General features: G+C 43.4%; 2 protein-coding genes across 8 annotated transcripts, besides 1 other annotated feature; both read right to left on the bottom strand.

Annotated features, from left to right (window-relative positions):
* Nucleotides 1-602: 602 nt before the first annotated feature.
* On the bottom strand, nt 603-24,250 carry enc (encore). 7 transcript variants are annotated; one of them, NM_001274447.1, is made up of 13 exons: nt 24,009-24,250; nt 13,068-13,510; nt 10,386-11,208; nt 10,171-10,327; nt 9,920-10,073; nt 9,531-9,857; nt 9,259-9,473; nt 8,302-8,658; nt 5,995-6,907; nt 5,324-5,930; nt 3,568-5,267; nt 3,406-3,505; nt 1,697-3,296 (listed from the first exon to the last, which is right to left on the bottom strand). In NM_001274447.1, the coding sequence occupies exons 2-13, from the start codon at nt 13,485-13,487 to the stop codon at nt 3,241-3,243; spliced, it is 5,829 nt and encodes a 1,942-aa protein (NP_001261376.1). In that variant the 5' UTR covers nt 13,488-13,510; nt 24,009-24,250; the 3' UTR covers nt 1,697-3,240. The 7 variants fall into 7 exon arrangements, with proteins under 7 accessions (NP_995992.1, NP_001261376.1, NP_001097497.1 ...); NM_001104027.2 differs by having other exon boundaries at nt 10,171-10,312; NM_206270.2 differs by lacking the exon at nt 8,302-8,658 and having other exon boundaries at nt 603-3,296.
* Nucleotides 8,952-9,137: a mobile genetic element.
* Nucleotides 14,404-17,480, bottom strand: Rdh (Red herring). Its single transcript, NM_206271.2, has 2 exons — nt 17,179-17,480; nt 14,404-14,541 (listed from the first exon to the last, which is right to left on the bottom strand). Exon 1 carries the CDS (start codon nt 17,403-17,405, stop codon nt 17,262-17,264), a length of 144 nt encoding a protein of 47 aa, NP_995993.1. The 5' UTR covers nt 17,406-17,480; the 3' UTR covers nt 14,404-14,541; nt 17,179-17,261.
* Nucleotides 24,251-24,401: the final 151 nt, after the last annotated feature.

Genomic DNA, 24,401 nt, shown 5'->3' with positions numbered 1-24,401 from the left:
GTTATGAAGATGTTAAGATCCACTGGTCAACCCCTAAAATATGTCTTAATTGCCTGGGGCTAGAACCATGGAGCGTACAACGTTTAATAGATGGTAAATGCACCTACATATAGCCAGTTACCTCTCGGCTGTTTGCACAACTCCTGACCAGCGCCTGTTTGCTCAAGTTTCGTTTTATGGCCCGTTTTTGTGGTAACATGTGCCAAAGGACATCATTTTGTGGTGGTAAGCGACTGTCCAATGCGTTCTCATAGCCCATAAATCATTGGCCAAGCCGAGCTGTTTGGCCAGGGAAAATTTATGTTTAATGTTCCTGAGGGAAAGATAACCTTTAACCTATATTATGAATAACTTTGAGAGAACTTAATAATTTGTTAAGGGAATAGTTACACTTTGTATTAGAAAAATCTGTAAAGAAGGATAGGTTAGTTATGCAATCGTTTGATTCGCTCCCCCATTGCAAACGCATTTTGTTTGTTCTTTCTCCTTATACATTATGTATATATATATATATTTGTAATAACTCTCTAGTGTATATATAAATTAAAATAAATAAATACATTTTTTTGGTTTGTGGATTTTGTTTCTTTTTTTTTTTTTTTGTTAATAATAATTATCATTACCATCATCATTATCATTAGAGTTATCCTCGTCGGTAAAAACGCCGCCCTCGTCCCATTTTTTAGTGTCTTTATCTCATTGCATGCTTGGTTGTTCGAGTTGCTGGTTGCTGTGATTTCTGGTTTTTGGATGTCGCTGTGTGGAGCTAGTGTTGCCTTTACCAATTAGAGCGAATTATCATGATGCAGTAATAATAATAATAGTATATTGTATAACATATTCCGCGCCTGTCCTGCCATCGCTTGCACATATTTCCATCTCCCAACTATCCCTCTACCTTCTCTACCTAACCCTCTCAACATTCTTTAGTCGTCAACGATTTTTGTGGTTTCTTTAACAAACAGAGCAACAAACAAAGAAATGCACAACAGGAGCAAATGTTCGATACTCCAGGATACTGACCTCCGATCAGTAGCTACTGATCCGATCCTGACCCATTCTAATTTCCTTACTCTGGCGCGGGACTGGCCAACAAAGCGTTTTCTGTGTGGTTTTCTGGTACAATACGATTCGGTGCTTATAAGTATCATTCGGGCCGTAGACTCGAATCTTGAGCAGTTTTGTTCACTAACTTATTTGGTACTGTTGTGTTGTGTTATCGGCTACAATGCTATATATATGAGTTTATCAAGTATCAAGTATCAAGCTGAGTTCCTAGCGCACCTTAGTCGAAAGCTATTCATACTTATTGGATAATGTTAATGTTAGTGCTTCAGGATTCGAAAATGATGGATGACCGATTGCTTTGGAGCGAGACTAGCGTTGCCGTTTGGGTGATAATCCTGGTTGGTTTTTTGGCAGATCCAAAACTCTAGACTGGCCGGCACTAACCTACTTACACGCTATATGTATAGTATATATGTATATACTCGTAGTCGCGTTTCAGATTTGTGTAAATTATTGTTATGTACATTTAGACATGCAGTTCTAGAAGATCCGAGCGAGCGGGGCGAGAGAAGTTGCCATTGCTTGTTTAGTTCGTTGTACAAAAGCGGAAATGAGGAAAATCATAACCAGATGCTGTGGAAAGTCAATAAATAGAGTAAAAACGGAAAGAGGAGGCAACACAAGTTTTAACTTTAACTAATCATGTGGTTTCTTTTTTATTATACTTTTCGATTTTCGCATTTTGTTTGTATTCTTTTCTTTTCTTTTCTTTTCTTTTCACTTGCCTATATATTATTAGATGGTACATATACATATGTAGTTACACGCTAAGCTAATTATTTTGTTTAACAATAAATGTATAGCTGCTTGACTTCTCCATCTTCTACTGATCGTACTCCATTGTCTGTTTTTATTTTGCTTACGAGTAATAACGAATTTTAGTTGCAGCTTCTTTGCATTAAGGAACAGAAAAATAAACGGAAATTCTATTTCGAAAGAACATAAACGTAATAGGGCAAAAATTCAAATCAAAAATCAAATTTAACAAATTTTCATTAATTAAAATTACAAAATAATAATAATTGACTCGCTAAATTATAGACGTATTTTAATTGTATATGTTATAGGTCTTAAATAAACAGATTTAGTGGCTGTGTCGAGACTTGTTTCGAAGAGCTTTTCACGAATTTTGCCGAACAAAATTAGATATAAGACTCGCCCCAATTCTGGCGGCAGATTTGGGTATCCTTGGGTCCAGAGGGCCAGGCTGTCCGGTCTGTCGTTTGGTTGATGGAGTTTCTGTTAACGCTTCTGCTTTCGGTTGAGATTTCTAACATAATTAAAACGCATTCAATTAAGCACACCAAAGCAAGGCGATATTTGAAATTTGGAAAACAACTGTTGGTTTTTTTTTTTGGTAGCAGCTCTATAGTAAGTGAGAGGTTTAAATAGTATTCTAGAATTCCAGGAGATTCTCTTGCTTTAGCGTGCAAACTGAGGTTTTCCATTCCATCTCTAGAAACTTATCTTCTCGAAACTAAAGTCTACCTGAATATCCTATGTTACGTTTGAGAAGGGGAGTGGAAGTTACGTATCCGTCAAGTGTTCAGTTCGAAAGTCCGTTTTTGGGGGGTGTCGTTGTGTTTGTGTGTGTGTGTGTGTGATCATTTATTGCTTCTCCGGGTACTCGATTTTGTTGTTTTATTAAAGACTATTTGTAATGGCACAAAATATACAGCATTTAATTCTTTCTTTCTGTAGCGGTTCAGTTATTGTACCTATATCCGTACAATGCTCCTTAACTATAGAGGCTATATGCTATGCTTTGTCGGTTCCCCCCTTTCCAATCGCTTGCTGCGGAAGATAACAGATAACAGTGATGGCTTTGCTCTGTTCGTTCCCCGGCTCTTAAGTTGTTTTCATGGTGTGTGGATAGTTTGGTTTGGTTTTCTGGTGAATTGGTGACTAAGTCCCTGACACACCCCCTTCCTCTCCAGCTGCTACCAATGGTGCCCGACAACTCTGCGGCCAGCACTCGACGAGTTCTATTCTCCTCCTGCGCTGCTCTTCCATTTCCATCCGTTTGTCCGGTCCACTTTCTCTGGTTTTATGTTGTCAACTACGTTATGTTCCACTAGATTAGGATGCTATTTATATTTATCTTAGGTATGCCGTTATGTGTATGTAGTTTTTGCTTTGTTTGGGTATCCTATATCGGTTTACCGGCTGGCTTTACCGCGGACGCGAACCTTTGTAGTTCGGGTTCGGATGGCGACTCGGATGACGCGCTGGAAGTGATGCATGCAAGTCGTTAGCTTTGTTTTTATTTCAAAATTTATTAATCAATTTTCTGGCATTATAAGAGCAGAGAGGGGTTTTCTTAGGAGATGTCCTCACCTTGTATCATCATTGTGGGATACATGCCGGCCACTTGCGCCATTTGAGGCCGGATATCGTTCGACGGAGATCGTCGACTGTTGGGCAAGGCCACCGAGGGCTACAATATAATATAACTTTATTAGTAAAAGTGACCATTTATGTTTTTCAGCGAACACTCACATGGGCAAAGTACGTCTGGCCATACTTGAAGTAGACACCGGACGCCCCATTTGGATTGTAGCCGCCGAGGGCGGCAGCAGCGGCCACGCCGCTCAGCACCGCCGCCGTTGCCTGTTGGCTGCCAGCAGCTGCGGCGGCGGCAGCGGCGGCACTGTGATGCAGCTGGGCAGTGGGAATGTGCGAGCGGGCGCCACCGCCGCCACCCGGCTGATGGCCACCATTCGAGCCTGCCGCTCCCGAAGCGCCTGCTCCTCCACTTATTCCTGCATTTGGACCTCCACCGCCACCATAGAGCGACGGCGGCGAGGCATTCATGGCGGCTCCGGTGGTCTGATCCAGCACCACAAATCCTCCAGAGTGGCTAACCAGCGTAGGCTGTGGCTGCGGTGGTGGTGGGGCTGCTGCGTTGGGCGTGTTGGCAGCACTGTTGCTCTGGCTGCCCACAATACTGTTGGGCGAGTTGTTGCTGCTCTCGTGGCTGCCACTTCCACCTCCATTGGCGCTGGGCGAGTTACGTTGGGAGACACTGCGTCGGTAGTCCTGGTTCATGGACTTCTGACTCCGGAAACTAGCAGCTCCGGCATTTAGGCGCACCGGTGGCTTGGACTCGTAGCTGGAAACTCCAGGGCTCGAGTTAGCTGCATAACTAGGCGGTGGTCCACTGATCAGCGGCAGTTGGTTGGGCTTGTTATCTCGTTTCACACCCATCGTGTGTGGTGGTGGCCCACGATGTGGGTAGGAATTGGCCCCACCGGATGAAGAAGCACCACCCAGACTTACGCTGCTGGGAGAGGCACGCGGCGTGGGCTCGTTGTTGGAGTTCAGCAAGGGAGTCTTTGCTCCAGAGGGGATGCCCCCTAGTGGTACCGAATGTCTTGGGTTGTAGCCACCTGGGTGGTAAGGCTTACGCACTCCCACCGAGTGTGCTCCTGAGGCTCCACCTCCATGATTTCTCTTCTCATAAGGCGAGGTGTAACCCTCGTTGCTGTTCTGGCCCTGGTAGTAGTGCGGCGTGGAGCTGTTGCTGTGATAGCCACCGCTGTTTCCACCGCCTCCCGCACTGCTGCTGCCACTGCTTCCATTGTTTGGTGCCGGTGGTGTGCTGAACAACGGCGCTTGTCTTCCAGGAGCCGCTGGAGTGCTAGGAGCCGACTGAGAGGCACCCTGATCCATGTTACCGCCATTTGCAGGATAAAACGGAGCCGCTGTGATAAGAGCATGATGGGGAGCACTCTGTGGCGGTGGTGGTGGTGCCTGCTGCACCACCTGGGGAGTCGTTGGAGGACCCCCTGGCCCTCCGGCGGCTGCCGCCGCCGCCGCTGCATAAGGGAAGATATTCGTTGGGATCAGCGCGTGTTGGGCGGGGAGAGCATAAACATGGGCACCACCCGCTCCACTGAGATCCGTGCCAGTCGCTGGACCACCGTGGGCTAGCGTCAGCGTAGGCAGCGCATGATATGTGGTTGTGCTGGCCGCAGGCGCAGCGATTATCTGGGCAGAGCCCGCTGACGGATGATGGGCACCACCGGCATGAGCCACAGAACTTGGTGTGTAGCTTGGGTTGTAGTGGATCGAGCCACCGCCTGGTGTGCGCTTAACCCGAGTGCCATAGGCACTGGATGTGACCACGGATCCATTGCTCGAGTGCTGCTGCTGCTGATGGTGCTGCTGATGCGGCTGGTGGTGTTGTTGGCCTGAAACTAAAAGGGGAAATTCTATCAATTGTACGATTTATGATGAGATTGATTATATTTACCTGAAACCACCGTTGGTGGACCTGTGGTTGTTCCAGCTCCCGTGTGCGGCGCCTGCTGTTGCATCGGAGCCTGACCCACCTGCGGCTGGGAGGCTACCATCGGTGCGGCGGCCACTGCCTGCTGGGGCACATAGTACGAGATGGGATGGTAGTACGGGTAAGAGTATTGAATCGGATACGGTGCCATGGGAAGCTGTTGCAGCTGTGCTCCACCTCCCGGTTCACTGGAGTAGATAAGCGGCGCCTGGTATATCGGCGCGCCATTTGGAGCCGCTGTGGCGAACTGGGCCGTTGGATAGGCAGCCGCCGTCGCCATTGGCATCACGGTGGTGGCTCCCGGTCCGCCCGGCCCCGTCTGGTATATGGCCTGCGCCGGGATGAGTCCCTCACGCGGCTGCTGAGCCGGATCAAAGACAGGTATCATGTAGGTGCCTCCAGGAATCTCTGCGCCTGCCTCCGGGGATGCAAAAATTGTCTGAGCGGGCGGGTGACTGCTGGTGGTAAGTTGGAAGAGCGGCTGAGAGGCACCACCGGCAGTGCCTACGCCTGGTTGCGGGTAGGCGGCATAAACCATGCCCTGCGGAACCGCATAGATGCTGCCATCGGGCTAAATGGATAATCAAAACGTCAGATTGAGAATATAATGGTATGGTATCCCTAGATAGACTCACCCCCTGCTGATATGTGGTGGCGCAGTAGGGCGCAGCCCCATTGGGCGTAGTGGTAGTGTGAAAGACGGTAGAGCCGTCTGGCGCCTGGTAGCTCTGCGTGTACGTCCAGGTGGTGGTCTTGGGCTCCTCGACGGCGGCACTGGGTGCATGGTTCTGGCTAGGAGTTTTCACCTCGCACTGGCTGTAGGGCGTGGTGCTGGGCGAGACCGATTGGAGGTCACAGTTCACCTGATTCACCATTGGGAGCGGTGTCTGGCTGGATGGGAGCTCGGTAATGCCCACCGAGGAGGTGGCGGAACCGGAAGAGGAGGGTCCAGCCATAGGTTCCTGTTCCTGCTCCTGCGGCAAGCCAGCCTCCAGTTCAAGCTTTTCGCCCACGGCGCAGCAGGCGGGTATGTTCGGACTAGTGGCCTGGTTCTTGTACTTCTGCACCTCGATGCGGTCGTAGTTCTTTGTGGATGTGGAGGTGGTGATGCTGAGGCAGGCGGTAGCACTGGCCAGGCTATCACAATCATCTCCCTTGGTGCTGGCCGAATCCCCGTTGCCGGAAAGCTGCTGCTGAACAGGCAACGACTGCTGCTCGTAGCTCTCGTATCCCTCAGAACACTCCATTCCTGGGGACTGCGCCTCCTCCTCCGCATAGCTCTCGGTGGAGCTGCAGGACAGCTCAGTGGTGGCATATTGCTGTGATGACTGCTGATGCAGCTGCTGTGGCTGCTGCAATTGCTGCTGATGATGCTGCTGTGACTGTTGCTGCTGCTGCGACTGTTGCTGTTGATGTGGCGACGACTTGCGATAGTTGTTATAGCCGCCGGATGAGGAGTTGCCCTGGTTCTGTGACTGGTATTGATTGCCCGAGTGCTGGAGCGCCTGGTTGGGCGGCAGGTTGGACGGGTCGTAGTGGTAAATGGAACTGCAAAAATCGAATGTAATTATAAGCTTTTTATGTATATTTGAACATAGTTTTACTGATAGGATTGAGTGTGTTATTTGGGTATTTTTTTCTCGCTCGGCAACATGCAACGTTCGAATAGGAAATTTAAGAATAAAGAGTAGAGGACTGCGATTAAAATAATATTTAGCACGATTAGGAATGAAATGTAGACTCCTACTATTTTAATCGCAGTTACATAAAAGGAAAGTACAGTCGATACAAGCGGCTGCTGGATAGAGTTTCCACAGTTTTGTGGTTTTTCTATATTTGTATTTGCAGTGTATTAGCGACGCGACGGCAGCGACAGACAAGGAGTATTATATAAGAGTAATTGAAAAAACAACAACAACAAATGGCTCGATTGATTGAATTGATACAATGCGATATGCAAATTGAACAAACACTTAGAATATGACGACAACACTGGCAGACGATAGACGACAACACACGGTTACATTCAACTCATTCATTCGATACCTTAAAATCTTAAACTTTCAATCAACGCTGAAGAGGCAAGCTTTGTGATTTTATTTTAGAGCATGAAAGGTGGAGTACTTTGGCTTATATAGTGGAATAACACTCGATTTTGTGTAAATATGGTGTCAATGAGCATGGTAGAAAAGGCACAGATCAAGAGATGTATAGACAGGTGAGGCGAATAATTGTATTCGATAGCAGCTGGTGTTGCGCTGTGGTGTCGGGTAATTTAGTTCGAGTTTAGGCAGATAATTTACAAAAACAACATCGATAAGTCGTCCTTACGAAAAATGAAAAGCTAAGAATATTGCATATTTCACATATAATAACGTATTAATATTTATGATAAATAATATTAAGTAACAAGGCTAAAGTTATATAAGGATAATTTAAATATGAGCTTCAAGCAAATAACTTTTGATTATTGAACACATATTTGTTTAAACTACACGGATATATTATTTATCAAAACTCTGGCGAGTTGGCAAATTAAAATATTTTTTTAAGTATATTTAATAAATGTTACGTTAAGATACTTTGTATTCAAAATAGTTATTATTATTGTTTGCATAAAAAATCAAATAGAATATGGCACTACTAAATTTTGCTCTTTAACAATAATTAGATTTAATTGAAAGATAAAACGTTTTAAAAAAGTTCTTCAAATATTGAAGAACAGTATATATATGTATACTATGTAACTGTGTCTTAAAGCCGCACTTGTCGCTTTGTTAATTGTTTAGTTAGAATATGTGTAAATTGAGGAAAAATTAAATAAACTGTTATACCAAAAGCAATTGCAGTAAACGAATGCGATAATTTTGCAGCGATTTCTGTATTATATTTTTTAGTTGTTTGTGTGGTTTAATTTTCTTGGTTTAGTTTTTGTAAATTACCCGTCTGCATTGACAATTGGTTGGAGGGTTTGCGGATCAATGAGGAGGCTGCCAATTGGCACATTCGAAATGTCTGTAACGGCCCAGACAATTCCCGACGTTCCCGACGAGCAATTGGAAGTGGACGACGGATCAGCCCCGGTGGCTTCTGTTCCCATTTCCACGGAGGACACGGTGACTGCTCCTGATCCTCCGCCGCCGACAACACCACCACCACCCGATGACATGGGTGGTGCCACCCGGCTGTGGCTCATCATGGATGGATGGTTTAACTCCGGCGTCTGCCTGTCGCTGCCGTAACCCGTGGGCGATGGAGTTACGGAGTCGGAGCGCACCGACTGGGTGCGCGTCTTGTAGCTGGACGGTGGGGAGTTCGAGTTGGTTTATATGTTGGTTGGTTCATTTGTTGTTGTTATTGTTGTTGGGATTGCATACAAAAATGATTTTTGTTTCGTTTTTTTTTTTTTTTTGGGTATTTTAAGTTTGTCAATTTAAAATTATTCATAATTTAAGAAATGGAGCGAGAGCGACTTTGAGTTTGGGTACATGGGCATGGTATCTGTGCTAACCGGCTTCACTTCTTTTGCTTACAAATGAAATTTTCAGAGAATTTTAAATAATTAAGTGGAACACATAAATAAGCTATTATACAGTATAATTCGCTTAGCTGCCTCGAGTACTTTGCACAATGCCTCGATGCAGGTAACTTAAAAATGCAGCTAACTTAATTTTTTTTTTTCTATTTTCTATTTTCTATTCACACAAAAAAATGGAAAAATAATGCAGATATCTTGCCGATGCAGCTAACTATCGATGCAGCTAAGCGAATTATACTGTAATAATTACTAAGAGAAGTTTCGCTACTCGTAAAACAAAATAAGAAATTGCTTGATTCTTGTCTCAGTGAAGCCGGTAACTTTTAATGATTTTAAAGAGACAGACTTCGGGACTACTCACCCACTGCTGGAAGGAGACAGGCGCCATGGAGTGCTGCCAGTTGAGTCCTGCTTGACGAAGCCGCCGCGTCCGCTTTTGATCGAGTTTGTTGAGTCGCCACGAGGCAAGGAATTGTTGCCAGGACCTCCTGAGCTGGGCGGACCTCCGTAGTTGCCAAAGTTGTGCGACTTGGGCACGGCTCCACCGGATCGCATGCCATCGCGAGATTCCGTGGACTATAAGTTAGGATATAAGTTACTTGTTGTCTTGTGCTACTCTATGGAAAATCATACATTTTGCATCTGCAACATCTTTCCATTGGGCCTCTTGGGTCTGGGTGGCTGAGACTGCTTCTGCTGTTGTTGCTGCTGCTCCCAACCACCGTAGCATTCCTCGTCGCCACCACCTCCGGAGTAACCGTCATGATTGCCCCCTGTTCGACTGAAGATGCGGCTGCGCGCTCTATCGTAGTCCTCTTCCCGCTCCTCGAAGCTCTTGGCCTTTCGATCCAGAGAAAGAGGGCACAAGTACGGTGACTGACGCACCTCATCGAAGCTGTGCGTGTCCCGCTTCAGAATTGACTTGCGTGCATCGTCGCGCACCAGCGACTGGAAGCGGATCTGAAAAAGTATTGATTAAGTAATTAGTGTATATTGAATGCGCTTCATGTGCGACTAAGTACCTCCGGTATGCGAGTGTTCTTGGCCACGGCCACAATCACACACTGCTGCGTCTCCGTGTCCACATTGTGCTCCATGCCGAAGAATGCGGCAGTGCGATGGATCAGCATACGATTGTACGAGGAAGCTGGCGGAAAACGGTACTCACAGCCACGACTGCAAGAGAAAAAAGGGACAACAATGATTAGATATTTTTAAATTTTACTATTTGCCGTTTAGAGCAGGTTAAATCACCTATCCTCCACCGACTCACCTATTTTCCTGGACAAAGTCTATTAGGTCCTTCTCAATCTTCAAGAGGATATTGCGATCCTTGGGGTTCTTGTTGAGGGTGTCCCGGAAGAAAACCAGTAGATCGGTCCCGCCATAGTCCGTGTACTGCTCGCTCGAGTTCTCTGATTGATGAAAGACTAGAATCAGTGAGTGATGAGCCTGGATATGGGCCATTGACGAAAATTCGCCACTTACCGCGCGATATAAAGCCCGAGGTGTTGTTGCTCGAGTTGTTGGATTGGCCATTGTTGGACATGTTGTTGCAATTTCCGTTTCCACCGCCGCCTCCTAAATCAATGCTGCCAGATGAGCTTCCACCGAGATTCTTCAACCGTGGTTTATTACCTTTGGCATTGGTGTTGGCACGATGCTTCTTGCCGCCTCCTCCACCTCTGGGCTCATAGTGATACGGCTCCTCGTCGTGGTTGTTGCTCAGATTGCTGTTCTGGCTGGACATCTCGTGGCGCTCGTGACGATCATGCCGCTCCGCCGCCTTGTAGTTCATCCCGGAGTTGAAGATCACACCCGTAGACGAGTTGTTGTGTGGCTTGTTGTCCAAACCATTGGCCTTCATATCAACGACGAATTTCTTGTTACTACTGTTATTATTGTTATTAAACTCCATGCCGCTGCCGTTGCTGTTGGTGCGATTGTGCTGACCGCCGGATTTCTTTGGAGGCGATAGCTTTGGGAACTCCGCTTCATTGCTGAGTGGCACATTCTGCTGCGGCTTTGGTGGCACACTCTGCTGCTGTTGCTGCTGCTGTTGCTGCTGCTGTTGCGGTTGCTGACTAGTGACAATCACGGCTGGCGTCTCCATCAACGGCGAGTTGCCCCTTCCAGCTGATTGTGCTTTGCTGCTGCTGTTGATATTGTTATTATTGTTATGCTCGTGTTGTTCCCCCTGGAGCTGCTGTTGCTGCTGCTCGGAGGCAGCCCGCGGCGTTGGCGTGCGAGGTGGCGAAGTGGACTCACGCATGGCATGGCTGCGCGTCAGATGTTTGCCCTTCATGTTGCCCTGAAAGCAAAAGCAGGCGACAGGTGAAGTGATTAGTTTCGAATTAGTAAAGAACGAATGTCAAAGTTGACCAGAGATGAGTAAGCAGTCAAACGTTCAAAGCCCGGAAACTGTAATGCCCCTGGATTTTCTGAGAACAAATGTTGAATATCCAAACTGATTTTTAGATTTTCGATTGTCAAATATTTTGAATAAACAGAAACTAGTTTTGAATTCCGTTTAACTTCATTTTGGTACTGAACGGTACATAAAATATACTTAGAATATACTTACAAAAGGCATAAGGTAAAAAAACAAACGACCCACACACGGGAAATTCCGTAAAGGTTACCGGGAAGTATACTCCGCTTGGTTGCCGTGCTAGGCTAATATTATACACGATATGTATACCTCATGGAGTCCGCCCAGGATTGCCTTTTGACATTTTTCGCGCGTTGAAGGGCAGGATAAAAACCAAAGCATAAGCGCAGTCAGGCGTTCAGTCTGTCGGCCGATCGTTCAAGTTTAGTCATCAGGCACATTAATTACGTTCCCTTGCTATTTGTTTTCCCCCATTGATTTTCCGCTGGACGAAAACTAACTGACCTCATTAATCAGCTGTTGAAGTCACTTGACGTGGCCAACAGGCTATGTTAGCACTTCATGTTTCAATAAGAAGGAACTAGGGACTTAACCTTAACTTAGATGGTTTTTAACCATCTTCCGCACCACAAGAGTTCCGGAAATTTCTTACAATTTTTCCACACTTACTACTTAAAAGCAAGCCAGGTTTGTGGAAACTGACAGATTGTTTGAATGAAAAACTTTGGTCCCTAACCTTCAGGCGCGCAGCTAATTTTCCAGTTCTTGAAACGGGCATTCAAAGCGATTTCCAGGAATCTGGTACACCCATTTAATTTTCGTTGTGGGAAAAATCAATAAATCGACCTTGGAGCCTCGCAGCAGCAGCATTTGCCAGTGAGTGCTCCATAATTTGGGGAGTGGGTGAAATGAGGGGGGCCATGAAAACCACTCTATCGCCCAGCACATAAACAATGATTGACGATAAATCCTGCATGAGCAGTTAACCAAGGCAACCGGCCGACGGAACGTCAAACCAACCAACCAACTAACCGACCGAGCGACCGACCAACCACCCACCAACTCACACAAAAACCTTGAACTCTGCTGGCAAAAAGCGTTTGGAAATGTCTACGATTGTGTGCCAGCGACGAACTGCTGCAGGAGCAATCAGAAACACGATTACCAATTGCAACACTTTAGCCGTTCGGGGTCGATTGGGGAATTTCCAGCAAATGCTATTCGCAGAACCATAATCCCCACGCCCCCGTCATAAGCCATCACCACCCCCTCTTGGACAGCCACTGACCTGACCCAGTTTACTAGACGTTTTTTGGGCGTGTATCCTTAGCTCGAGAGTTCAGTTCATGGCTGCACTTATGTGTGTGCATCCTGCGAGAGACACGAAGAGATATCACGGGCACTGCAAGAGAGAGCTGCGAAAATCGAGAGCAGGGCCGAAAGGATGTTGAGTGGGAAGAGGAGAACCCAACTGCAACGCGACACCTGACCAGATCTGACCTATATAGAGCTGTTCTATAATCCCTGCATTCGCCTTTTTGAACCATATAGTAGTAACCTATTTAACATGGCATATAAGGCATTCTAAATGGTTTCCTATGTAATGCATATTCTTAAACAATGGTTATGCTTACGATAGCTACAGTTTATGTATCTTAAGAACTTTAATGCACAAGGAATCCTTTTCGAAATTAATTATTATCTATACAGATTATATCCCTTTATATATCCTTAAGATGCTATAGATCAAAACCTCGAGTTTCTTCGGCAATACTTACTCGTCTATTGCCGAAGCTGTTCTGTCGACCCAAGTTGGAGGATCCGGCCGCCGACTGGCACTCCTCGCCGCAGTTGTTGTTGATGTTGTTGATGCTGCTGCTGCTGCAGCTGGTTGAGATTGTGGCAACGGAAGTGGAGGTTGTTGCCGCGACGGATGTTGCTGCTGTGACTGTTGATCCTGTTGCTACGGCAGTGGCTGTGCCTGCGGCTACTGGTCCTGATACTCCTGCTCCCGATCCCGGTCCCGGTCCCGATCCTGAACCCACTCCCGATGAGTTGGCGCTTGAGGCAACGGCGGCGTTGGCACTGGCAACAACAACAACGGCGGCCGCAGCGGCCGCTGTTGAGGCAGAAGCGGCGGAGGATAAATTGGTTGGAATATTCGTAGCTAGGGCTACTTGAGATTTTGTGGAACTCATAATCACAGTTTATGTCAAGTGTACTGAAACGGAAAAGATGCGCAAAAAATAAATAAACAATTAATTGACTTATTGGTTTTGAAAGAAACAAATATTAATACATAAAGAAAATATTTTTAAAAATTTTGAAATCCCATCATGATTACCTCAATATGTGAGTTAAACTATTGCATTTTGTTTACAGGGTTTTATGTAGCTCCAAAAATTTGTTAACAAATTTTCGTTATTGGTTAGTTTTGTCTTTTAATTCTTTGTTTGTTGTCTGCGGCTCATAAGAATTTTTGCTTAGTTCTTTCTTTAGTTTATATTTGTACGAATATTTTGGTTTTAATTCTTTCAGGAAAAAATCATATTTGTCGAAAAGTTGCGGCAGTGCGGTTGAGAGAATATTTTTTTATAAAAAAGGTTGAACCAAAAATCTCTGACGCTGTTGTTTTCACTCGATTTGCATTGGTTTTGTGCGACTTAGAATAGTTTACAATTAGTTAAGTTTGTTTATAAGATGCAAGGCTTAGTATTTTTTGTAGATAAATAGTTATTGTATTGGATTTTCGTGGCAAAAAACTTTGCGAAGGGAGGAAAAATAAAACACTAGTTTAAGGTATTTTGTTTTGTTATTGTGGTAATTGAGTTTTAAAACGATTTGGTTGTTTGTTTGTTGTTTTCTTTAGAACGTTGTTTATCACATTTACACCATATCACCGAAAATCAGAAGCTGCCCACACTTTTTGGTCTGTACACTTGCTCGATTTTCCCAATTATTTTGTTTAAAATTTAATTCGTTTACGCACTAAACACTTAGGTTGCTATTTCTATAATTAATTTATATATGTATGTATATTGTATAGTTAAAAATATTTTAGTTAAAGCTTTCTTTCTTTCGGTTTGTTTGTGATTATTTCTCTCGCTGATTTTTCCTTTTCCTCGGTTTTGTTACTTGTTTCTTTGTTTGTTTATGTTTATTGAGATATTTCCATCTGGTTGTCTATATAGTTTGGATTCTTTGAGGATTTCTCTGACATCCTGTTGTTTCCTGTGGCACACATTTTACCATCTGCAAAGTTGGAGGAAGTTTAATCGAAGGCTTTTCCCCAAAAGAGAAAAACGCGCACGCGAGAGAGAGAGAGAGAGAGAGTCGGAAGCCGAGAGAATGAATCCCTTTGGCAAAACTGTGTATCCGTGTATCACACACTCGTAGACAATATGACCTTGTTTACGATTTATTTTGATATTCAAACTGCACGAACCGAAAGCCGAGAAAATTTCATGATGCGAATATTGCCCTCGGCACGATTAGAAGGGTGGATATTCGCCTGCTCTCTGTATCTTCAGGGCACCTCAGCTCCTGGCGAATATCCTTATAAGGACGACACCACTCGCACACACACCCGTAACAAGCGACTGGTTCCCTTTCAACGTAATTATCTTGAGTTTTTGATTGTCACAATTTATGGAGTAGGTAGCCAATTTCGTTCACTTTTTGTGCCTACTAGAGGGGTTGAGCTGAACTCCCAAAAATTGTTTCAAATTTTGATGTTTATCTGTCCGAGTTGAATGGACTTTGCATAAATAACTGAGGCAAGTCGGTGTTTGCATCGGCAAGTAATGAAATCTTGAATAAGGGGGCTACTATTCTTTGCGTTTATATAATTAAAAATTGCTGTGTGAAGTTAAGGGCAACGGAAAGTTCCCAAAAAGTTGTACAATAGCTAAAGGATTTTTGCATTCTCTGTTGAATATAGAAAGTAATCAGAAATCTGTGTAGGAATATTTAAAAATGAATTAGTTACGATAAGTATGATGAAATTTTAAAAAGACTTTGCTTCGATTTTCCCAAAGCGTTTAAGCCTTTAAAAATTATGACAAAGAATCATTTTCCTTTCGTTTGTTTTCTACCAATACTCATATAAAATGCAATATAAATGCAAAAAGAATAGAATAGAATAGATGAATGAAGGTTTTGGGCCAAAAACACCTGGCCAAATGCGAAATGCCATGACAGTCGCAGTGAATCTTTTATTCTGGGAAATACCCGCGAAAAATGCGAAAAGCGAGTGGAAGCAAGAAGCGAGAAACGAGATTTGGAGAATCGCACGAGAGAAAAGCGAAAAAGTGGGCAGGTGACAGATGACGTAGCCGCCTTAAAAAGAAACACGCATACGACGTGTGGCACACGACCAAAACGAAGGTGACGACGTCTTCGTCTTCGTTTTTCCACCGCTTTTCCTTGCCAATTCTAACGGCTTTCGATGGAAACGAGGCGAAGGCAAAGCCAACGACAAAGTTCGCCAACCAAATTTGGGACAAGAGTCGCAAAATTGCATTCGGGTGAGGAGTCTGATTCAGAATCCGGAGAAGGGGGTGTGGAATTATGGGTTGCATGTGGCGTGGTATTACGACTTGGCCTTCCTGCTGTTTTGCTGTTTACAGCTGCTCACTCACTCACTACACACGCCCTCTCTTTCTTCGCCTATCGGTGTGTCCTTTGGACCTCCAGCCGCTCAAAGCGACAAACAAAAAGCTTCCCCGTAGTGACGAGTACTAGGAAATGTGTTGCGGTCGTCTAGTCTTCGGAGAATAAGCTCCAAAGCGCGTGCGTGGGAGAACCCAAAAGGGAAGAAGAGCCTTAAAAGTAGTACACTGAGGAAAATATAAGGAAATGTTCCCAATATAACTGCTTTAGTTATTAAACTATTACCAAGATTTTAAAGTATTTTGTATCCTACATTTGTAAGTATTTAAAACCTCTTATATTATTATTATTACTCAAATTAATTTATAAGTAAATTCTAACCACAATTTTCTTTGAGTGCATACCCAGAGAGAGCATGGCGTGCCTGCACTTTAGAAGCTCGAGCAGGAAGTTGGCTGCAATGCACTCGCAAAGGCAGTGGAAGGGAAATGGAAAATGAAACAGCAAAAAAACCCCAAAAGAGGGAGGAAGAAGCAAAAGATGAGGGCTAAATGGGGCGTCCATTTCCACCAAAGAGCCAAATAACGATTATAATTTGTTGACAAGTCGATGAAATGTTCCAAGCATGCAGTTTTCCACCTCTCGCGCGGAAAACTCTTACTAATTTGTATGTTGAAACGTCACCGAATGTCGAAAATACACAAACTAAAATGCTGTTAAAGAAAAATACGAAATGAAAAACGAACCCGAGAAAAAGACCCGAACTCTCGTATGAGTGTGTGTGTGTGTGTGGGAAAAACGTGTGCGACTGTGTATGTATAATACACCAAAAAGGCCACCGAAAAAAATTGTCTTTTAAGCAAATGAAAATTCCTCGCGACTCGAAAACATTTTTCTCGTTTTCGCACACATTTCTTTGCACTTTTCATTTTATTTATATATTTTTAAACACTCTGCCCGGCAAAGGGGCTTCCTTTTCAGCTTTACATATCCATTTACCACTCGGTGTCTGCAATTTCACTCTAAAACCGATATTTTTATTTTTTTCAACGCGCGTGCCATTTGTGTTTTCCTTCTTTTTTGTATATTCCACCAGCAACTCTTGTATTGAGAAGCGAAAACCGAAGAACAGAGCCCCACAACCGCAAAAACCCCATCGACCATTGTTCTCTCTCCATCTCATTCTCTCGGCTTTTATGCCCCTCTCACTCGCTCTTTTTGTTATTTTTGTATTTTTTCTTGAAAAACTAATTTTCTCGGGCACTAATTTTTTCTTGCCTCCGTTTGCTTCATTGTGAAAAATGTATTTTTAAGCTGCTGCTGCTGCTGCGGCTCTGCTTCTCCTATAGATGTTGCTGCTGCTAGTTGCTAGTTGCTGCTGCTGCTGCTGCCTGATGTTGCTGCTGCTGCTGCTGCTGCTGCTTTTGCTGCTGCGTTTGCTGGTACGGATGACAATGACAACTTTGGCAACGGCTGCGACAGAAGCGACGACCGCTGGCGGACATTATGGGAACACGGCCGAATGGATACTGGGCCAATTCGCTGGCGGAAGGTCTCTTTTCCTCTGGTTTTCTCTCTAGAATCTCTCGGCTGAAAATCTCCTCATTCGTGCTTGTGCTTTTCCCCCAGAAGGGTGGCAAAAAAAATCAAGCGAGTCTTTCGCTCTCTTTTGCTCTCGCTTTGGTCACGCAAAAAGAGAGCGCTGCGAGTGCGTAAAAGCTTCGCGGAAAACAGGTTAAAGCGTATGGGTCTCCCCCTCCCTTTCCCACATCCTAGCCCCCTCTCTCACTCTCTAGATATCCTCCCTACCATATAGTTCGCCCGATGTCCCATGGCCCAGAGGCAAAATGCTTATTGGGGTGGCATTTGCTCGAGACTCTCCACTCTGCACTCACTCGAAGAAATTATCAATTAATTTGAAGAAAAAATTAAATAATTGGCGCCCAACTTTTAGAGCCTACATTTGGGAGTATTTTTAAACTCTTAAATATATTAAAAGCTTTTGCGCATAATTTTTTGATTGCTTAATCCGTTAATGAGTGGAAACAAGAATCAATATAAACAATATATATTACTCTTAATAATTTCATATTGTTTGCGGCATTATTTTTGTCAGTGTTCTCATCTACTCCTTCTAGTTGCTGCTGCTCCTGGTGGCTATTGTTGTTGCTTTTATTGTCCTTCGTGGTGCGTTTGTGTGCGTGCGCTGCGTAGCGAGTGCAGTTGTTGTTCTGGTTACTGGGCATCTCATCCTTTGTGTTTTTCTGCGTTTTCTGCCTATATATCCCTATATCCCTGCTTGGTTCTGTGGCTTCACTTCCTAGCAGGCCACAAAAGGACCTTGGACATGTGAGCATAAGTGCGTGAGAGGGAAGGGGAGAGAGTCCTGCAGAAGGAGAGTCCTGCCAAACAGGAATGTTATGGGGCAAAAAAAGTAAAACAAAAACTTCACCAAAGTCGATGAAAAACAAAACATGCCATACCTGGAAATCGAATTCAATTTTAATTGAATGTAAATATTAAAAGAGATTTTTCATCACAGCAATCTAAATCTCGGTTTCAAACACTTTTAATCAAATTGCCTGTGTGAAAGCCAGCAGATAAGCGAATGCAAATAGTTTTAATGAAGAGGGAAAATATTCGACTATTGCATATCCTTTTAAAGCTGTAAGAACAAACCGAAATACATTGTCTATTTTCGTTAAATATAGTTTTCTAGCTTAATTTTCTGGAACATTTCCAGCAAAGTAAACCACTTTTAAACCACTTAAAACTTATCCCATAAATCATCATATACTCTATATCCCACAAAAAAACTTTTTCCAATTCAATTACCCTCGCAAATCACTGGCAAATTGACCAAAAAAGTGTCCATCAATTGAAGCTCTTCCGTCTCTTTCTACTGCCCTTTTCCCATCTCTTTTCCGCTTGCATATCTGTCAATTTATAGCCTGAAATTGCATTTGATTCCTGACGGGATATGCCAGTTATTTTATTTGCCTCTGAGTCTCCTCCCTTTCCTCATGATGAATGCATTCATCGTTTGAGTGGGCAATAAAAAAGCTTTTAGAACCTCGTTCCTTAGAGGAGCAAAAACATGGGGGTAAATAGGAGCGATAAGCAGACGAAAGGACATTTTTTTTTCATTGTCGCTGCCAATAATGTTAAGCCAGGAATAATCTTCATTTTTGGTCTCCCAACCAAGTTTTACTTACAGTGGTGCAGCAGGGATAAACGCATGAACTATTAATATATTTATCATACGTTTTGAAATTTTAAAATATTTATCAAATAACTAACGATGAAAATGTACAACTAAGTAAGTAAAGTAAATAAAACGATCCAAAAATTCTAATCTAAATATTCAAATGGATAAACCTTTTTTAATAGCTTTGTATATGGCGCCCTACTTAGTTTTGTATTATTTTCCAGTTTATTAAAAGCCTTTCATGTGCATTCTGGCCTGCATCCCGCAATTTTGAGTTGAAAATCAGGTGAAGCGTGTCCTAGATTCCACTACAAACACACACAACCCATACAAGCACATAGAAATTCCACCCCGAAGTATGCAACATAATTTTAGTGCAAGCAACGCAATAAGTTCGACTTTTTGCCCTGCGGGACCTTGAATTTAATCAAAATTGCGCCAGCAATCTATCTCTTTTATGCTGCTTATCACTTCCCATCTCCCATAACTACCATCTCGCTCTGGCAAATTGCAAAATAATTTGCATCGATTAGCCAAATGAGTTTCTTCATCCCTCGCTCCCCCCTTAACGCTGATTTTTTTTCTTGAAAGGACTTTTTGTCGCCTTCTGTGCAAAATGCGTTTCCCCGAATGCGTCGTAATAAATAATTTATGTAAAATTCTGGGAATACGAGGAATGGAACGGGAAGCGATGGCAATGAAACAGAAATAGAAAGAGAGGGAGAAAAAGGACGAGACTGTTGCTTCCTTGTCTCTCTCCTCCCTTCGGTTAATGTAATTGCATATTCGTGAATGTCGCGCCTTTCGCCTGCAATTACGACATCTTATTTGGGTCAACACGGAGAGATTGCTCTCCAGCGAAAGAGAGGGGGCTAGCCGGAGCGAAAGAGTGGGCTATATGCGAATAGAAAAAGAGAGGTTCATACCCCGCAGAAAGAGAGGGGCCGGCCGAGCTTAAGCTCCATCGCACGTGTGAGCTTAAAAGCGCATCGCATTTCGAGGCCAAGTGCCGAGTACGAGGATGCGAGGACTCGAGGATACTACCAGCATCCGTCTGTCACTTCCGCAGGCAACTGCAGTATCCAAAAGGGGGGTTAGGCGGGTAGGAGCTCGGCGTGGGGGTGTCCAGTGGGTGTGGCCTGCGTTGGCCCAGTTTAGTTGGCCCACAGGGCAGAGATATGCAGATGCAACTGCACTGATTTCCTGCTGGAAATTCAATTTAAATTCTATAATACCTGCATTCCCCCCGGTGACTAAAGGTTACCAGAATTATCACAGTTAGTAACAGGAAATTAAGGCATTGGTAGTGAAATGAAAGGGCAGTGCTTGCAACAGGAACATTGAAAGTATATTTAATTGAATAAAAGCGGTCGCGATATAAATGATATACTTGATTTACAATTAAACTTCACTTCTGAGTATTTAGCTAACAGCTTAAAGTAAACCCCATTTAATAGTTTCAAAATCAACCAAGAGATGTTTCCATAATCCTTAGTCTTATTTCTTAAGTTAGTCAGATGTTTATCGCACTACACAAAATGAAGGTTGAGCAGAGAGGTGGCCATTATGGCCTTTTCTTACGATCCTTCTGGGAAATATTAAGCAAGCAAATCTAATCTAATTAGCCGGCAAATGCCAAAGCAAAGTCAACTCTTGCCCTGGTGAATCCATCCACTTTGGACCCCCTTAACCCACCGGTGACCCCCTGTCACCTGCTTAACACCTCGACGGCTGTACGACGTCCCCCGCCTCGTTTTACGGCGCAATTAAAATGCTAAATGCTTTACGACATCGCCCAGAGGGGGTCCTTTAATTAATTTGCCTGTGACAATGACTGGGCCATGCCATGTCTCGTGTCCTGACGGCCATGAAAGGTGTTAACAACAAACGCCTGGCCAAGAAAGCTGGTGGAAGGCGGGCAAGGCTACCATCGCCTCCACTCACTTGACCCAGACAGACAGATGGAAGAGGCCAGCCAAAGAAGTCTTCATTCAAGCGCGCCCCCAACCAAAAAGGCTCTTGCTAAAACCCTGATTATGACAGATTTTATTCGGCGATATGACGACTAACATTTCCATTTAGTTCCAATAGTAATTATACTGGTAACGTAAACAATTTTACACATCTAAATGTCTACTATCAAGCAGCTAAATATCTTAAAATCTTTAAACTTTTGTCAGCTATCGTTTCTGCTTTGGTTTTTTCGTGACAGACGGCCAAAACTTTTAAGGCCACGTTAAGCAGCCATTGAGTTCTGCGGCAGAGCGCAGAAAAAGCCGAGCTAAGCACAGCTGGCGAACAGAGAATCCTGACTAGCAGATGTCCTGTAAACGGCTAAATGGTGCTCATAGCTTAAGGGAAAATATTAATAGGAGTAGGAGAAGAGAGCTAGACTTTCAGTCTCCTCAATCATTCATTCATTTGGCATATGAGACATGCCCGTTGCATACGAAAAGGGGCACCTGGGAGCCGACATTTGGGGCCATTTGATTGTTGTCTTCGGCTTTCCCCGCGCTCAGGCCATCTGCGGGAATTATGAAATATGCAAAAAGCATCTGCACGGACCTAAAGCCACCACCCAGTCACCTCCTTCGCTTCTACGGGAATAGAATTTGCTTGGCATCGCAACTTTGTCTGCGGAATCTACAGAGGACAGCGGTGGGGCAGGTGTGTGGAACTGATGGGGCTCTTTGAGCCAAATCAAAATCAAAAACAAAACTGGCGTAACCGATGTGATGTGTCTGCTCTTATCACAGGCGATTATTCATAAGCAGCAGACTAAATAAAGTACAGCGCATCTTCGTTGACAAGTAATCAGCCAAATATTAATTATTCCCAGTGTATATATATAAAAAAAATAATTTTTTTAATTTTACCTTCAAAACATAAAACGCTTGTGGGCACGAGTATATTTATTTTTCCTGATTTATTCAAGGCATCAGATGAGCTCTTTGGAAAGGTAGAAAACAACCAATGTTTTTCAATATTCAATTATGTGGACTATAAAAATTTTGCTTTAAATTACAAGTTACATTTTTTTTAACTCAATAAAAATTCTACTAACAGGAGTTTGCCTGCTGAAATATCGAAATGCGAAATCAAAAGATGTACGCCTGCCAGAATGTGTTTCAAAAAATGCAAATAAAATGCCATCCGATATAGAAAGTGGCATGAGCGAAGGCAATAAATTAATTTACACAAATTCTCGACATTCTCGCATGAAAAATGCTTCGGTTTCGCGAGTTTTTGCAGTAAGACTTGTGTTCAATCTTTTTTTGTTTGTGTAATGAGTGCGAAACGGAAGGCCGAAGCGAATCCGAGCGCATCACAATCGACTAACTAAGTAGCAGCAGCCACTAAGGAAACAACTACAACATTGTGTGACAACGACGACATTTCGTTTAGAGCATCAGCAAAGATACATCATCCTCATCACGGCATCATCGACCGAAAATCGGTCATCATCGGTGGAATCATTAGATGCGAGTATCCAAATAAAACAATAAACAGACGAAAACAAAACAGCGACGTTTTTAGTATAAATTGTATTATAAAGTACAGTGGACACTTGCATTGAAAGACCAATGAGTCCAGATATTCAAAACCCAAACTTTCCTAAACTCACACTTTTTGATAGAAGCTACAATCACTAATAAGATAAAATCTTCACTTTCACTCAAGAAAATTTGTGTGGATTTAACAAAAATAAGAACTATTTTTTGCGTGTTTCGGTGTTTGGGAGAGCGAATAAACAAAAAACTGACGACATTATTGCGACGCCAGCGATGTAAGAGAATTGGAGACAAATGTGAGAAAGGCCCAGGGAAGTGGAGGGAGGGGGGATATAGCCGGGCTGGTCGGATAATTCGCAAAATAGATTTTCAATAAAACCCACTCGAAAACGCCGACAATGGCGGACGCAGGCCAAAGAGCCATTTCGAATCTATTTTAAACACAAACAAAAGCATTCTCTATAAATCGAGCAAACGCGAAGAGGAAGAAAACTTACAAAAATGTTTGCAAGAATGCGATATGTCACCAGAAGTTGAGGGTTCCTAGCGAACTGGAACGCACATTTTTCGGCGTTTTGTAATCGATCTGCAGCAGCAGCAACAGTTTTCAAAACTATTTATCCTAAAGCTTATACACAAAAATCTACATAATATATAGATAGGACGCATCCTTAAGTGGTTTTTCATATCCGAAGTAATAATGACGTGCTGTTTGTAAAATATATTTTACATTTACATTACTTTTAACTCAACCTGATATTTCGGATCAACATTTTAAAAACTTAAAACTAAAGAATAATAAAGAATAATACTTCTAGCTATATTTCTCGTTTCATAATAATATTTTTTTAAAGTAGGATATTGAATATATATTATATTAAAAGTACGGAAGCATTGGCATAATATTAAATCGAAGAATTATGTGAGCAATTAAGCTACCAATCTGCTACCAACAATCCCATAATTTATTATTTTCAATGCAGCACTATGTATTGCGAGCGTCAAGGCCATGAACTCCTGGTATTAGCCATGCTACAACTTTTTTTCAATAAAGTTCCTCGGCGAACGAAAATTCCAACTAACAACTCCAATTAGACATACCCGGAATCAGATAACGGGGCCTTCCCGGCAGCCCTACTAAAAGGCATGCACTACTCCGTCACATACATACATACATGCGAGGTGATAAATTTGTATGTGCACATGTGTGTGTGTGCGTATGTAGTGCACTTTAAAATGCAACCGCAACCGGCGGCTGCAAAAACCGAAAATGTTGCAATAGTAATAATAAGCGCACTAATATTATTATGTTCACATCATTTCCAACACGCTTTGCGAGAAAAGGGACAGTGCTAACGAAATTTAGGGACATTTTCTTAGAAACTCACCATTTTCAGTTCTGCTGCCCATGGCGAGTCGTTGTTGTTGCTTTTCCTTTGGTTGCTCTCCCTTTTGATTATCTGCGATTTTCACACTTTTCCGGGGTGGCGAACAATATGCGAATCGGCACTATAGCTTCTGACGTTTTTCGCGGTGTTTTCCAAGTTTGTTTAGGCCTTTGTGGCACGCATTTTCAATCGCGGCCCTAAAACATATATATGTTTATTAGAGCTGGCACAAAAAGCGATGGCAGTTCGATATTAATGTTGCCAGATATTTCACGAGTTAATCGAAACTTCCGCTCTATCGATGTGTGCTCTTGATGTTTGCAAGTCGATCCCATTAAATATCGAAAGTAGAAAACTACATTTTTTTAAATTTCCTTAAATCTTTTTTTAATA

The sequence above is a fragment of the Drosophila melanogaster genome, chromosome 3L (assembly GCF_000001215.4).
Source record: "Drosophila melanogaster chromosome 3L".
In the NCBI taxonomy this organism is placed as follows: domain Eukaryota; kingdom Metazoa; phylum Arthropoda; class Insecta; order Diptera; family Drosophilidae; genus Drosophila; species Drosophila melanogaster.
This window is presented reverse-complemented; position numbering and strand designations above follow the sequence as displayed.

Bases quoted from the DNA above. Each gene is read 5' to 3' on its own strand.
- enc (NM_001274447.1), bottom strand. From the start codon at position 13,487: ATGAGTTCCACAAAATCTCAAGTAGCCCTAGCTACGAATATTCCAACC. The intron at 6,908-8,301 runs GTAATTTACAAA...CGATTTTTGCAG, and splicing joins CCAATTGTCAATGCAGACGG to TTCCATTTACCACTACGACC. The intron at 5,931-5,994 runs GTGAGTCTATCT...TTATCCATTTAG, and splicing joins CCACCACATATCAGCAGGGG to CCCGATGGCAGCATCTATGC.
- Rdh (NM_206271.2), bottom strand. From the start codon at position 17,405: ATGTCCGCCAGCGGTCGTCGCTTCTGTCGCAGCCGTTGCCAAAGTTGT.